The following is a 14,137-nucleotide window of genomic DNA, read 5'->3' on the forward strand; positions in this document are numbered from 1 at the left end:
ATCTTGAAAGAAATATGTTATTCTTATAACATAGAATGAAGGTTTTGATGTGCTAGTCAGATGGTTTAAATATGAATTACAATAAACCCATAACCATTAAAGTGGAAAAACATGCTTGACCATTTATTACCTAAAATTGTTTTACAACAGAATGCAGGCATGTGCAGGTTCCCTTAGGGAACCCTTTCCCCCCTGCCCCCGGCCCCGTTTAGATGAGGTTTCACCTGCTCAGATCCGTCACTTCTTCCCAGCCACTGAGCCATTTCCAGACTCTTTGCTTTCAAAAAATTCACATGGAAAAATCCTGCCCAAACTGAATTCTCAGAGAGCTGCACCAACCTAGTGTTTGACTCTCCAGTTCCCATAATTCCCATGCTCATTTCCTTACTAAGGGATGGAAAGTTTGATGCCCTACTTTGGCTGTGATGACTGACCCTCTGAGGTTGCCAGACTTTGCCATGAATTCTGACCAACATTTTTACACAATAATTTTGGAACGTTGGTCTAATTTTAGTCTAGGGTAATCATTATCAAGATTGGTACTTGTCCTTCAATTTACTTTCAATTTGTAAGCCCAGTCATACATCTTCTTTGACTCAATAGAGCATCCCTTTCACATATGGCCGGGATTCTTGTTCCAACAAGAGGAAGAAATTCTATCAGCAAGTGACACTTCCCCACTTTGCACTTCCTACTAATTATGGCTATGTTTTCAAGGTCCTATCACAAACAGCAGCTCATTGATTTTTATTATTTTTGACATCCATTGGCTCCTATACAGAGTGAAGCTGGCAGGTGCCAGAGGGTTAGAATTGCAGAAATTAATTAACAAAGACTGAAAGCTCTTATTAGCTGATACTGTTGCTATCTTTCTTTTTCTCATTTAACCAGTTCAGAGTGGGTCGAAGACTCTTCAGACTGGAGGCAGGGAAAAAGTAAGAGCTGAGTGTTCAAGACACAAGAAATCCAAGTATTAGGCCTTGGGCAAGAGAAGAGCACTTGGCTCACTTTCTGTCATTTTCCAACTGTACCACTATCAGGACTGGATTTAGAAAACCTACAGATTAGTTGGTTCCCAAATCACCTCCAACTGGTGTCTATATTTGGTTGACTCCAGATAGAAGTTGGCACTTAAAAGCTTGACTGGAATCCCTCTGCGTCGCTACCATTAAAATTAGATTTCAATGCCCCATGGAGGTCCTCTGCTCTGTGAAGAGGTAGCACTTTGCTGATATTCTTTAAACATCAAACCAGTTAGAATCTATTGTTGTAGAGTCCACTGTTAAGTCCATGTCTGTTCAATTTCTCTTTTTAAAAGTGATTTCCTGGTATGGAAAAGTAGTACTCTCCAACGGCTAGAGGCACTATAAATTGGTGAAATATTTCTCTTTCTTTCCTTTTTAAACAATCTTTCCTAAAAGCAAGGTAGCTGTAGGCATAAGATGTCATCAAATGCACATACAATTTGACCAAGATTTCTGGAAGTATTTTGTTCAAGGAAATAATAAGATATGTGGGCAAAAATGTATCAACGAAGTTTATTGTAACATTGATTAGAGTAGTGAAATATTAGAAAAACCTAAACATCCCAAATACTTTGCTATTATACAACCCACAAAAGTGATGTCAGAATATTTGACATAGGAAAATGGTTACCTTATATTGTGAAATTAAAAAAAAACCATGTTCATGTCTCAGAACTATATACTGTTATTCTAATTTTTTTTGAATCTTTATTTTATTTTTTTAATTTCTTTATTGATTAAGGTATCACATATTTGTCCTCGTCCCCCCAGTCCCATCCCACCCCCTATTATTCTAATTTTTAATATTTGTGTACATTTATAGCAGTTAAGAGGGGTAGAATTACAGTATATTTTTATTTTCATCCCTGTATGTTTCTTTATTTTTCAAATTTTCTACATTGAACAGCTACCACTCTTATAATCAGAGAAGGAACATTAAAGGCTTTACAAAAAAAAAGCAACTCCTTGAGGCATAAAATAATTGTTGAAATTCAAAGTTTATCAAATCAAGCCCTTATTGTTCCTGAGAGTTCAGTTAGAAAGAAACTGTGATTTGTTGAGGACTTGCCATATGATAGGCACTGTACTAGGACATTTTGCATATATTACCTCACTTAATCATCACAATAGTCCTGAAAAGTAAATACTATTATCCTTATTCTTATGTGAGAGGATGCAAAAACTACGAGAACTTAAGTAGCTTAATTTATCTCAGTTCAAAAAACTATAAATGACAGAGTCAAAAGGTTAGAATGCAGAATCAGGTCTTATTCATTTGTTCACTCCTTGATTTATTCACATCTATATATGTAAAAGCCTAAGCGATGTCTGACCATTCGACCACCCGACCGGTAGCTATGACGCACAATGACCACCAGGGGGCAGACGCTCCAATCAGTAGCTATGATGCACACTGACCACTGGGGGGAGACGCTCAACACAGGAGCTGCTGAGCTGCAGTGACTTGGCAGCTGCGTTTCTTGGGTGACGCACCTGGAACCAGAGAGGAGGGAGCCCAATTCTGTGGTGCATCACCTGAGAACTGCCCTCTCGCAATCCGGGACCCCTCAGGGGATGTCAGAGAGCAGGTTTTGGCCCGATTACCACAGGCCAGGCCGAGGGATCCCACCAGTGCATGAATCCATGCACCAGGTCTCTACACACAAACATACATAATTATGAGGATTGCTAACTAGTTCTGGCATGTGAAAATATAGAAAATAACATTTAGAGTATCCATACATTCACCTTCCAGCTTAAAAAATTAAATATTTCAGATACAGAGGTGCTACCTGTGTACTTACTTCCAATTCCATTTTGTTCTTTTCCATCCAGGGATTACCATTATCTTGAATCTGAAGTTTATGGTTTCCATGCAAGTTATTGTTCTTTTGCTACATATGTTTATATCCATAAACTATACTGAACCAGTCACTGTCCAGTCAGGAAAATAGAAACCACATTATATATTTCGCACAAAGGGAGATTTAATACTGAGAATTGGTTACAAAGGTCTAAGAAAGGGCTGGAGGAGCAAACAGGATAAAGGGGGCTCTGTTCAGTTTTATCCACTGACCCCTCCAGATCAAGTCTCACCCTTTGCTTGTGCTCAGAAAACTGAATGGTACAGACTGCCCCACTGGACTCCCTTGACCTCTGACTTCCGGTTAGTTTTGGCCGGTGGGGAATGCTGGCAGGAGATCGAGGGGAAAGGAGAATGAAATCAGATATCTGCTCCCTTGTTTTCTTCCCTGTTGGATTGCTACAGGTTGGCACTGCAGCTGCTACAATAGCTACTGACACTACTGAAATGCTCATTTCCGGTCACTTCCTACCATTGCTGCTGCCACCATTGCTGGAAGCACCACCAGGAACAGGAAGGGAAATGGCTTCTCCCTTTCTTCTGTCTTCTAATCTCTTTGTCAGTGCAAGGCACTGGCAAATCCAAGGAAGCTTGTGGCTTGTAGTTCACAGGTTTCCAGCCCCTGGCAATACAGAAGAGGGCACAGAAAGGCTGGAGTGGGGTTGAGAGCCAACAGCACGTAACCTGGTCAAGTGCATAGTATTGTCTGCATTTTTAAAACTCTATATAGGTGGTGTCATATTATACCCATCCTCACTTTTTAGTTTAACTTTATACTTTTGAGATCTACCCATGTTGATACACGTGGCTCCAGTTTATTCATTTTAGCTGCAATATTGTATTCAATAATGGCATTTCTACAAGGGATCTAATGAGGATAGAAACATGAATGTTAGCACAGCTGGCGTGGCTCAGTGGTTTAGCATTGACCTATGAACCAGGAGGTCCCAGTTCAATTCCCGGTAGGGGCATATGCCTGGGTTGTGGGCTTAGTCCCCAGGAAGGGACATGAAGGAGGCAGCCAATCAATGATTCTCTCTCATCATTGATGTTTCTCTCTCTCTCTCCCTCTCTGAAATCAATAAAAATATATTGAGAGAGAGACAGAGAGAAGAGAGAGAGAGAGAGAGAGAGAGAGAGAGGAGGAGAGAGAGAGAGAGAGAGAGAGAGAGGAAAACATTAGGCATCAGGAAAACTGCAGCAATGGTTATCACAGCTTTTACTAGTAAGTTCCAAAGAAGGTGAGCCTTTTATCTCACCCTCTACCAACTGTCGATAAAGGGATAACACAGACTTTGATGAGGCACAAATAGGAGCAGCATAAGTAACTTACTAACTGATCCTGAATAAGAAAAGGCTTTGAAACTATTGCACATACTGAATTCAAATCAACAAACATTCCTACCAAGTTCCCAACACTCAACCAAGAACTGGGGAGCTAAAGAAGAAAAAACATAATCCTCACCCTGAATGATGGACCATAAATGGTAGAAGACAGTCCTATGATGATGATGATGTTACCAGAAATGATGGAACTATTTCAGGAACGCAGAGTAAGGCAAGAATCATTCTGAATTTAGGCATACATAAGTAACATTTGAGATAAGCATTAACGCTAGTTAGAATTTTTCTAAGTAGAAAAATGTAGAAAAGAACATTTCAGATGTATGGATTAGCATAAAGGCAAGAAGGTAAGAAAGTAAATGGTCTGTATGGGAAATAGCAGGTAGTCACATGTGTGTTGGAAACATGACACAGCTTCAAGGACCGGATTTGCTCATGAACTACCACAGGCCCCACAGTCTGGGTTCTGCAAACCATGGCTTGTGTCAGATGCCTAGAAAACAAAAATTTTGACCTCTGAACATAGCAACAGCTTATTACAAAACCATAAAGAGGATTACAATTGCCAAGCAGAACAAAACATTATCATCAAATCTAGTTCTTATATTTATTCCTGTGCATTCATTTGTTGAATTAGCTGCCAGGCACTCTGCTGAGTATTAAGAACACACAGCCGATTCCACTGCAGTCCCTGTTCTTCAGGAGCCTAATAACTGGATAGTTCATGTGTGTATTTATGTATTTAGTAGGCTTCCTAAAAACCTGGTATTGGTTTATTGACAGCAAAGGAAGTTAAATAGATTTTTATATTTAAATTTAAATAATATTTTATTGTTACAGAAGCAGCCTATGGGCATTATAGAACATAGAACCAGGCAAAACTAAAAATAAATCACCTCTGTCACCACCCAGAGATCACCACTGTAACCCTTGGTTCATATCCTTCCACATTTTAATATACATACATATGTATTTATATGTATTTTGTTTAAAAAAATGCTTTCATATTGTTTAGAGACATTCTGTCTTGTAACCTGTTGTTGTTTTCCAGTCAATAATTTCCACTTTCCCATGTCAATAAATGCCTTTTTTCCCCTACTACTCAGTACATATTCAAATTTTCCCAATTAAGACAAAAATGTCCTTTACACCTAATTTCTCCAAATTAGCCCCCGATTCAAGATTTTACATTGCATCTCCTGGTTATGTCGTTCATACAGGTATATCTTTTGTTTTTTTAATCTTTACCCCAGATGTTTTGTTGTTGTTGATTTTTAGAGAAAAGGAAAGTGGGAGGGAGGAGAGAGAGAGAGAGAGAGAGAGAGAGAGACATCAGTTGCCTCTGTATGCACCCTGACCAACCGAGGATCAAACCTAGGTATGTGCCCTGACCAGGAATTGAACCCACAACCTTTTGGTGTACAGGAGGAGGCTCCAATCAACTGAGCCAGCCAGCCAAGGCTCCTTCATATATCTTTTAACCCAGTATAGTCCCTTTCTTATTATTCTAACTTGGTGAAAAGTACTGGCCAGCTGTTCTGAAGAACAGCCCACCTCCTCTATTTGCCTGGTTGCTTACTTGTGATGTTATTTTACTTGTTGCTCGCTATTCCTGCAAACTAGAAGATCTCACTGAAGATGTGATAGAAGCAAGTCGTTTAAACATGTTGGGCTAGAATATGTACTCCACCTTGCTTCTCATCAGAATACACCATTGGTGATGGTCAAATTGACCTCTGGACAATAGGGGTTTTTACAATGGAGTAGGAAGTGTGAGTGCAACTTGGCTACCTAAAGGAAGAGGAATGGGGAACCTAGCAGCAGGCAGTGGAACGCAAAGGACATCCAAGTGTGCTGGTCTTGTTCTCACAATTAGGGAAAGCAAAAAAAAAAACAAAAAACAAAAAGTACTTGGGCCCTCCATGGCTCTTGGGGACAGCCGTTTTACAAATGGCATGTTTCCCTTTATACAGCTGAGCTGAGCTGAACCGACACGGTATTCATTCTACGGAGAGCCACTGTCACCCTCCTCTGTACAACCTGGGACAAGACGCAGGGAATGGCGAGGAAGCAGTGTGCTTGCGTTCGCCCCCATTCTTTCTAGCAGCCTTCTTTCTGTCTCCGGCCACAAGAGGAGCTACTGCCCAGCAGCCGTACTTTCCGGGCAAGAATCTTTCGGGAGACGAATCTTGTCCCATCCGGGGTCCCGTAGCCAGGTTCCCAGGCAGGGCGAACGGTACGTCCGCTCTCTCGCGAGCAATTGGAGGCCCCGCCCCGCTCTCCTCCTCCGGCCCGCCCACTCCACCTGCGCACGCTCAGACAGTTCCGGGGGGCTCGCGGCAGGTGGCGCTGTCGGCGGCGTCGCTGGGGCCCCGGCTGCCGCGGAGACGATCTCCCGGCGGGCAGTGCGGCCCGGCTCTCCGGCGGCAGCGAGTGCCACGTCCCAAGTGCTAAGCGGAGGAGCAGTAGCGGGCGGTTGGCGGGGGGCGGGGAACAGCGCGGAGCCCGACCCGGCCACTCGGATCGCCCGCCGCCATGGGCTCTTCGCAGAGCGTCGAGATTCCCGGCGGCGGCACGGAAGGCTACCACGTCCTGCGGGTAAGGGGTCCGACGGCGGCCCGGGAGCAGCGGGGCTGGAGGCGGGCCTTTCCCGAGGCTGGCAGGCCCGACCTCACGGAGGAGCGGCGGCCGCGGGCGCTGCGGTGCCGAGGCCGGTTCTAGACTGCACTCGCGTCCCGCCGGCCCGCAGCCCCCGGGCCCGGCGCCCCCCGCTGTGGGAGGTCGGGCTGGCGCGGAGACGGCATCCGGCGACTTCGCCAGGGAACAAACTTGGCTGCTTTTCCTGCGCACGGCATTCTCGGTCCCCTCCCCCTGAAATCTTAGCGTCCAAAGTTAGTTAATGTAAGGGGTGGGGGCAAACTCTGCAGAGAGGTGATGGTGAGGGTATCTTTGGAGTTTTCCGAGAAAAGGAAGCCCGGAACCCGCCGACGAGAGGCGGAGGATGCGACGGCAGGTGTTCATTGACCTCGGCGCCGCCTGAATGTCCGCAGAGGCCAGTAAGGCAGACAGAACGAAATGGCCTAGGAGTAGGTTTGACGGACTTGAGTGAATTTGACAGGAGTTTCCCCTCCCTGGTGTCGCTCCGGACCTTTCCAGTCCTCCTTTCCCACATTTCCTGGCCGGGGGAACTTCCGTTCTGCTCTTCCTGAGACTGCTCAGGGCGTGGTGGAGATGGAAGGTGTAGGTGGTGTAAGAGAGGGGAACGTTAAAACAATCTAGGTAAACAAAGGAAAGCAGCCTCAGTCTCCAGGATGCAGGGAAACATAGCACCTCAAAAGGCCTTAGCTAAACCCCTGCTGATGGACAGCCTGGGGTGAATAAAGCATGTCCTCCTCTCCTCATGGAGCTAGTCTGTAAGAAGCATCGAGGGTTGTGTGCCGGGACCCCCGCGCGTGGTAACGTGATTGTCCGCAGAGGGGCCCCAGTTGTAGCGCTGTTTCAGGGTGCAGCAGAGCACCACTAGGTCTTAGCTCCTCACAGGCAAGAGCATTTTCACTGAGCGTGAGAAAGTGCACTTCCTGGTGCTTCCGTCGCTTTCTGGCTTACGTCCCGTGTTTTAGGCAGACACACACTTAAAAGTACCCAAATGTCTGTGTGACAGGGCTGTGATCAGTCACCTTTCTGATCTTACCGATGATCATATCTAGTTGTCTCTCCACTGCACTAAAAATCCCTCTTGAAGCCGCACACTGGCTGGAAAAAGATTTTCGCAGCAAAATAAAGAGAACCTATTAATAAACCATATTATCTTCCTTTTCCTTCAGTTAAGCCAACCCCCAAGTACTACAGAGATAGGGGAAATGGAAGAAGTGTCAGATTCCAGATGTGAAGTGCAAGTTCGTGGCAGTACTTTTCTCTCTCTTATCCGGTTTGATTTTGAGTTCTCTGCTCTTGGCTGTATTATTCGGTATTATCCAATGACTGATTGTAGCCATGAATCCTTGGGGATTCGTGATTTTTTTTTTTTAAATACGTGCAATTAGTAAAACAGTGTTAATGAGTTTAAAAAGTCTCCTAGAAAGCTGTACACATCAAAAGAATTCCAATTCCGTGACTTACATTAATAACTTAATTTGCCATAAAATAAGTTGAAGTGTATTTTCTTCACAGAGCTGCACCTCAGTAAATAGGCACTCATACATATTCTATAGTTCAGATGTTATTAATCTATAAATCTGATTTTTAAAAGAACTATTGACAACCTTTGTTTTCTATCTGCATCTGGAGCATAAATGTTGCAAAAGATTAAGTAATTCTTACTTTGTTCCAGTTTTATAAGAGGGAGCTTTAAAATAATAATAATCATCTAATTTAGGATAATTTTTTTAAATCCTCACCCAACGACATACTTAGAAGAAGGGAGAAAGAGAGAGGGAGAGAAGCATCCATATGAGAGAGAAACTAATCAATTGCCTTCTGTACTTGCTCCAACCACCAGGGATTGAACCCGAAACCTAGGTATGTGCTCTGACCAGGAATCAAACCAGCAACCTTTTGGTGCACAATACTGTGCTTAACCATCTGAGCCTCTTTGACCAGGCAGAGAATTTTTTAAATGTATCTGAGTATGTAACCTGCTCTGCCCCTGATTCTGTAATTGGTATTCTTATCTTTGTTTTCAAAGTGGCAAGTACTATGTTAAATCCCAACATATAAAAAGATCTTCCTTTCATTTGTTACTAGAGGCCCGGTACACGAATTCATGCACGGGTGGGGTCCCTCTAGGTGGCCTGCAGGGATCGGGTGAAACCCGCAGTCCAACGCCACCTGCAGCTCCTACCTGCCGCTCCTGCTCATCCCGGCCCCACTGTGCCCGCCACAGGCTTGTGCCCAATCAGTCCCAATCAGGAGAGGCTCTCGCTGCCGCAGAAGCATGCAGCAGCATTTGCCAGCCATGAGCCCTGCCTCTGGTTCCCTCCCAAGGGGCGTGGCCTGCAGGATTGGGCTGAAACTGGCTCTCCCACATCCACTAGGGGTCCTGGATTGCGAGAGAGCACAGGCCAGGCTGAGGGACCCCACTGGTGCTCGATTGGGCCAGGGAGCAACCACGGAGGCTCCAGAGGGTGTCCGGCCCATCTTGCTCGGTCCCCATCGGTCATACCCCAGCAGTAAGCTAACCTACCAGTCGGGGCATCTGCCCCCTGGTGGTCAGTGCACGTCATAGTGAGCGGTTGAGCAGCCTGAGCATATCATTAGCGTATTACGCTTTGATTGGTTGTTCAGTTCTGCTGTTCAGACTATTTTCGTATTACCCTTTTATTATATAGGATTGCCTAAATGTACAGCAGTATATTCCACCACTGGATTACTGAGCTTGTAAACCAGAGTATATATGGCAGGTTAACCCTGGAATAAAATCACCAGTGTTCAACAAGGCCTAGAATGATTAAATTAGAAGTTGTCATTAATCAATTCCTGGCCATTTTCTTGTTAGTAATAAAAACTTATATGACTGGATTTTGAAATACTAATTTTAGTGACATCCACATTCACTGCTGTTTTTATTATTATTACTTTAAAGTTCCTACAGTTCAGATTGAACTTTACAGTTTTTCCATTTTTCAATAGTCATTGTTAGATTCTTTTTTAACAAAATCTTTAGGGATAATCTTGAAATGTTTCCAAATTTTCTGCTTTGAGCAGTGTACTTTCCTCTTTATGTTTTATGTATTTTCATGTTTGATCTTATTTTATGCCCCACTCCCTGTACTGGAAGTAACCATCATAAATAATTTTATTTATTTATTTATTTATTTATTTATTTATTTTTTTTTTGTTAATCCTCACCTGAGGATATTTTTTTCCATTGATTTTGTTTGTTTGTTTAATATATTTTTATTTATTTCCAAGAGGAGGGGAGAGAGAAACATCAATGATGAGAGAGAATCATTGATCGGCTGCTCCCTGCGTGCCCCCTCCCTCTTTGGGGATCTAACCCAAAACCCAGAGCATGTGCCTTGACCCGGAATGGACCTATGACCTCCTGGTTCAGAGGTTGAAGCTCAACCACTTAGTCATACCAGCCGGGCTCCATTGCTTTTCAAAGAGAGTGGAAGAGAGGGGGAGAGAAAGAAAGAAAAATCACTCTGAGAGAGACACATCGATTCTGCCACATGCACCTCAACCACCAGGATCAAGGTCTAAGATCGAACCTGCAAACCAGATATATGCCCTTGATCAGGAATCAAACCCACAACCACTGAGCAAAACCGGCCAGGGCTATTGATAATTTCTTATGTATTCTTTAAAAAATGTTTGATATACCCTCCTCCCTTTTATTCTTGCTTTTTTTTTTTCCTTTTATAACTGTTGGAATCATATGATATAAACTGTTACCTTGTTCTTCTCATTTGATAACCCATCTTGCCTTCTTTCCATAGCAGCACATAGATCTGCCTCTTGTTTCACTTAGCTTCAGAGTAGTCTCTTGTACCATAGTTTGGTTAAGCAGCACCTTCTGATGTTGGGCATTTAATTTTTCTATTCTTTTGTTGTTATAAGTACATATCTACAACTTTAAATCCTACCTTTTGATTTCACTTAAAATGTATTTTCCCAAATTATTGAATTTTAATATTGTCTAATTATATAAACATTGAATAGTATAAAATGAGGTGACAGGTTGTCAAGAGTTTTTTATTTTTTTAGAGTAAACTTCACTTTCAACATCTTTTTACTAATTATATGGATTTTTTCTAGGAAGCTGCTATGTAATGATGGGTTTTTATTTCCTTTTAGTTACTATTAGAATTTTATTTCAAATTGCTTCATATGTTACAAGTTTCATCATGGGTTGAGTGTGAGGAGAATGTGCTCTTTGAGTTACTTTGGTAGAACATCTATAATAAAAGTGTAATACCAGTATGCTGATTAGACCAGACGTCCTTCTGGACGAAGCCTGGGCTTCGAGGGAAGCCCAGCTCCCAGGTGCCTGCTGGTGGCCAGAGGGAAGCCGATACCGGCAGCTGCGGGGAGAAAGGCCTACTCTTGCACAAATTTCGTGCATTGGGCCTCTAGTTGAGAATAATGTTTTAGCAGGGAGGCTTGAACTCTTTTAGTCTACTAAAAAATTATTTACTACACTTTTGTGTCAAGTCCCAAATTGGGAAACTGTGCCTTTTCAGATGTGGAAGAGCTCACTAACTCCAAAAGTATCTTTTATAACTCTGAAGGTTTTAGAGTTTATTTTTATTACATCACATTTCCAAATCTTTTCCTATCATTTTATGTGTCTAGTTGAAATGAATCCTCATTTAGGTGTTACTTGATTGATTTATTTTTTTAGTCTCATGTAACATCTCTACTGTTTTTAAAAACAGTACAGAAGTGAGAGTGTTAACATTAAATTGAGAGCTAGAGGAGATGATGGTGTAGACAGAAAGTCCTTCAAAGGGACTTACCTACCTTTTATGTGTGAGGAAGGAATTGATGGTGCAGTAATAAAGAGAAGACACATTCCACTGAGCCAGTTTTATGGAAACATCTCCATAGTTAGAAAACTTAAGATAATTCATATACCAGCTAGAAACTTGGGGCAAATATATTTTTGTATATCACCTTATAAAAAACCTGGTCTGATAATATCCATGTTCTGAAAGTAGCCTTGTAATTTCCTTTGTTACTTTAAGGTAGCAGTTCTGTATTCCTCATTAAATAAACCAATGCAGTTAGGAGAATGCCGCCGCCACCTTCCCCTGCCTCCCCCAAACTCTTCTTCCCTTCAACCCTGCTGTCCCTCTCTCCTTCAAGTCAAGATGTGACCCAAATCTAGTATAAAGTGTTATACTTTTAATCCCAGGAAAAGAGATGGATGTTTCACTGGAAAACAACCAGTATAGAACTATTAGATCTATACACAAATTCAGGCTAAATCTGATAAAACTTTCTAATGATTGAGGATCAGAAAGTGAGGTGAGAAAGTCAAAAGCTTAATTCTGCTGCATATACCAAAACGTATCTATTCTGCTGTTTAGTTTGGGGCTGTTACAAATAGTACTGCTGTGAACATTATACTCTATGTATTGGAGAACATGTATACCCATTTCTATTGGGCATACTAAAGAGTGGAATTTTTGGTCAGAGGTGTGCATATTTAAATATTAATGGATATTGCCAAGTCATTGACTAATTTAACATTCCCACAGTCAGGTTTCTGATTGTTCCATATCCTCATTAATACTTAGTATTTTCCATCTTTTTTTATTTTGACCATTCTGATAGGTGTGTAGTGGTATGGCATTGTGGTTTTAATTTGCATTTCCTTGATGACTATTGAAGTTGAGCACATTTTCATATTTATTGGCCACTTCAGTATCCTCTTTTGTTTAGTGTCTGCTAAAATGTTTTCTCCATTTTTAGCAACTTTATTGAGATTTAATTTATATACCATTAAATCCAACGTTTTAAAGTATACAGTTCAGTGGTTTTTGTAGTATATTCACAAAGTTGTACTACCATCACTAGTATCTAATTCCAGAACCTTTTTATCACTCGAGAAAGAAACTCTCTTCCTATTAGCAGCTACTCTCCCTCCTTCCTACTCTCAGCCCCTGGCGGCCACTAATCAACTTTATTTTTCTATGGATTTGCCTTTTCTGGACATTTAAATGGAATCATACAATATATGGTCTTTGTGACTGGCTTCATTTACTTAGTATAATGTTCTCAAGGTTCATTCATGTTGTAACATCTATCAATACTTGGTTCCTTTTTATTGCCAAGTTATATTCCATTTTATGGGTATTCTACAATTTGTTTATCTGTTCTTTAGCTGAGGAATATCAGCTGAGTTTCCATTTTCTGGCTTTTATGAATAATGCAGCTATGAAATTTGTGTACAAGTTTTACATGGACATGTTTTCATTTCTCTTGGTTATATAGGAGTGAAATTGCTGGGTCATATGATTACTGTGTTTAGCATTTTGAGGAATTGCCAAACTTTTACACAGTGGCTGCACCATTTTACATTTCCACCGTTTCCAAACTGGGTTCCAGTTTCTCCACATTATTTATTGTCCATCCTCGTTATTGTCTTTTTTATGTTAGCCAGTCTTGTAGATATGTAGTATCTCATTGTGATTTTATTGACTATCTTTCTTAATGATTTGCAGTATGCTAAATTTGTTCTGAATATAGTTCCTTTTTGAATGTGTATTTTCTACTTGTCTTTTGACTAGCAGAAGTTTGTAGTTTTAGTATAATTTAGCTTATCAATTTTTTTAGTTTATATTTAGTACTTTCTTGTGTCCTATTTAAGAACTCTTTATACTTGAAGATCTCAAAAATATTCTCCTGTGTTTTTCTCTAAAAGCGTTATTGTTTTGCCTTTGATCTTTAGATCCATCGTCCATCTGGAATTGATTTTTTAGAAACAGCATTTGAAAAATTATTTTTCTTCCCTTCCTAGCTGGCTAACATTTTGTGTTTTTTAATGGGTGAGAGATAATCCTACCTAATAAAAGAGTAATATGCAAATTGACTGCACCTTCGCTACGCCCAAGCCACGCCCACCAGCCAATCAGGGCGAGTATGCAAATTAACCCAACCAAGATGGCGGTTAATTTGCATATCAAGACAGCGTAGAAAGAAGCCAAGCCTGCAGAAGGGAGCGAAGCTGCGGAGAAGCAAGCAAGCGGGGTGGCTGAGAAGGGAGGAAAGCAGGCAGGGCAGTGACCTCAGCAGGAAGCCCTATTGCAGGAATCTTCCTGCAATGGGCCACTTGTTAATACATGGTTAGAAAAATAATGTAGTGTCCAGGAATTAGTTGGTTATAAAGATTTACCCTCAGGTGGTGATTGAAAAGTTAGAAAGATGAGCTTCAGATTTTTAGGACTCCTGTCATATG

At 41.7% G+C, this 14,137-nt stretch overlaps 1 protein-coding gene across 1 annotated transcript in view; it reads left to right on the top strand.

Moving 5' to 3' along the window:
* The first annotated feature begins 6,594 nt into the window (after positions 1-6,594).
* Positions 6,595-14,137, top strand: part of GORASP2 (golgi reassembly stacking protein 2) — a 31,204-nt gene continuing 23,661 nt past the window's right edge. Inside the window, exon 1 of the mRNA XM_008138581.3 lies at positions 6,595-6,831. Within this exon, the coding sequence (XP_008136803.2) occupies positions 6,769-6,831 (63 nt within the window). The 5' untranslated portion in view covers positions 6,595-6,768. The remainder of the gene's footprint in view (positions 6,832-14,137) is intronic.

This window comes from Eptesicus fuscus, chromosome 11 (assembly GCF_027574615.1).
Source record: "Eptesicus fuscus isolate TK198812 chromosome 11, DD_ASM_mEF_20220401, whole genome shotgun sequence".
Lineage (NCBI taxonomy): Eukaryota > Metazoa > Chordata > Mammalia > Chiroptera > Vespertilionidae > Eptesicus > Eptesicus fuscus.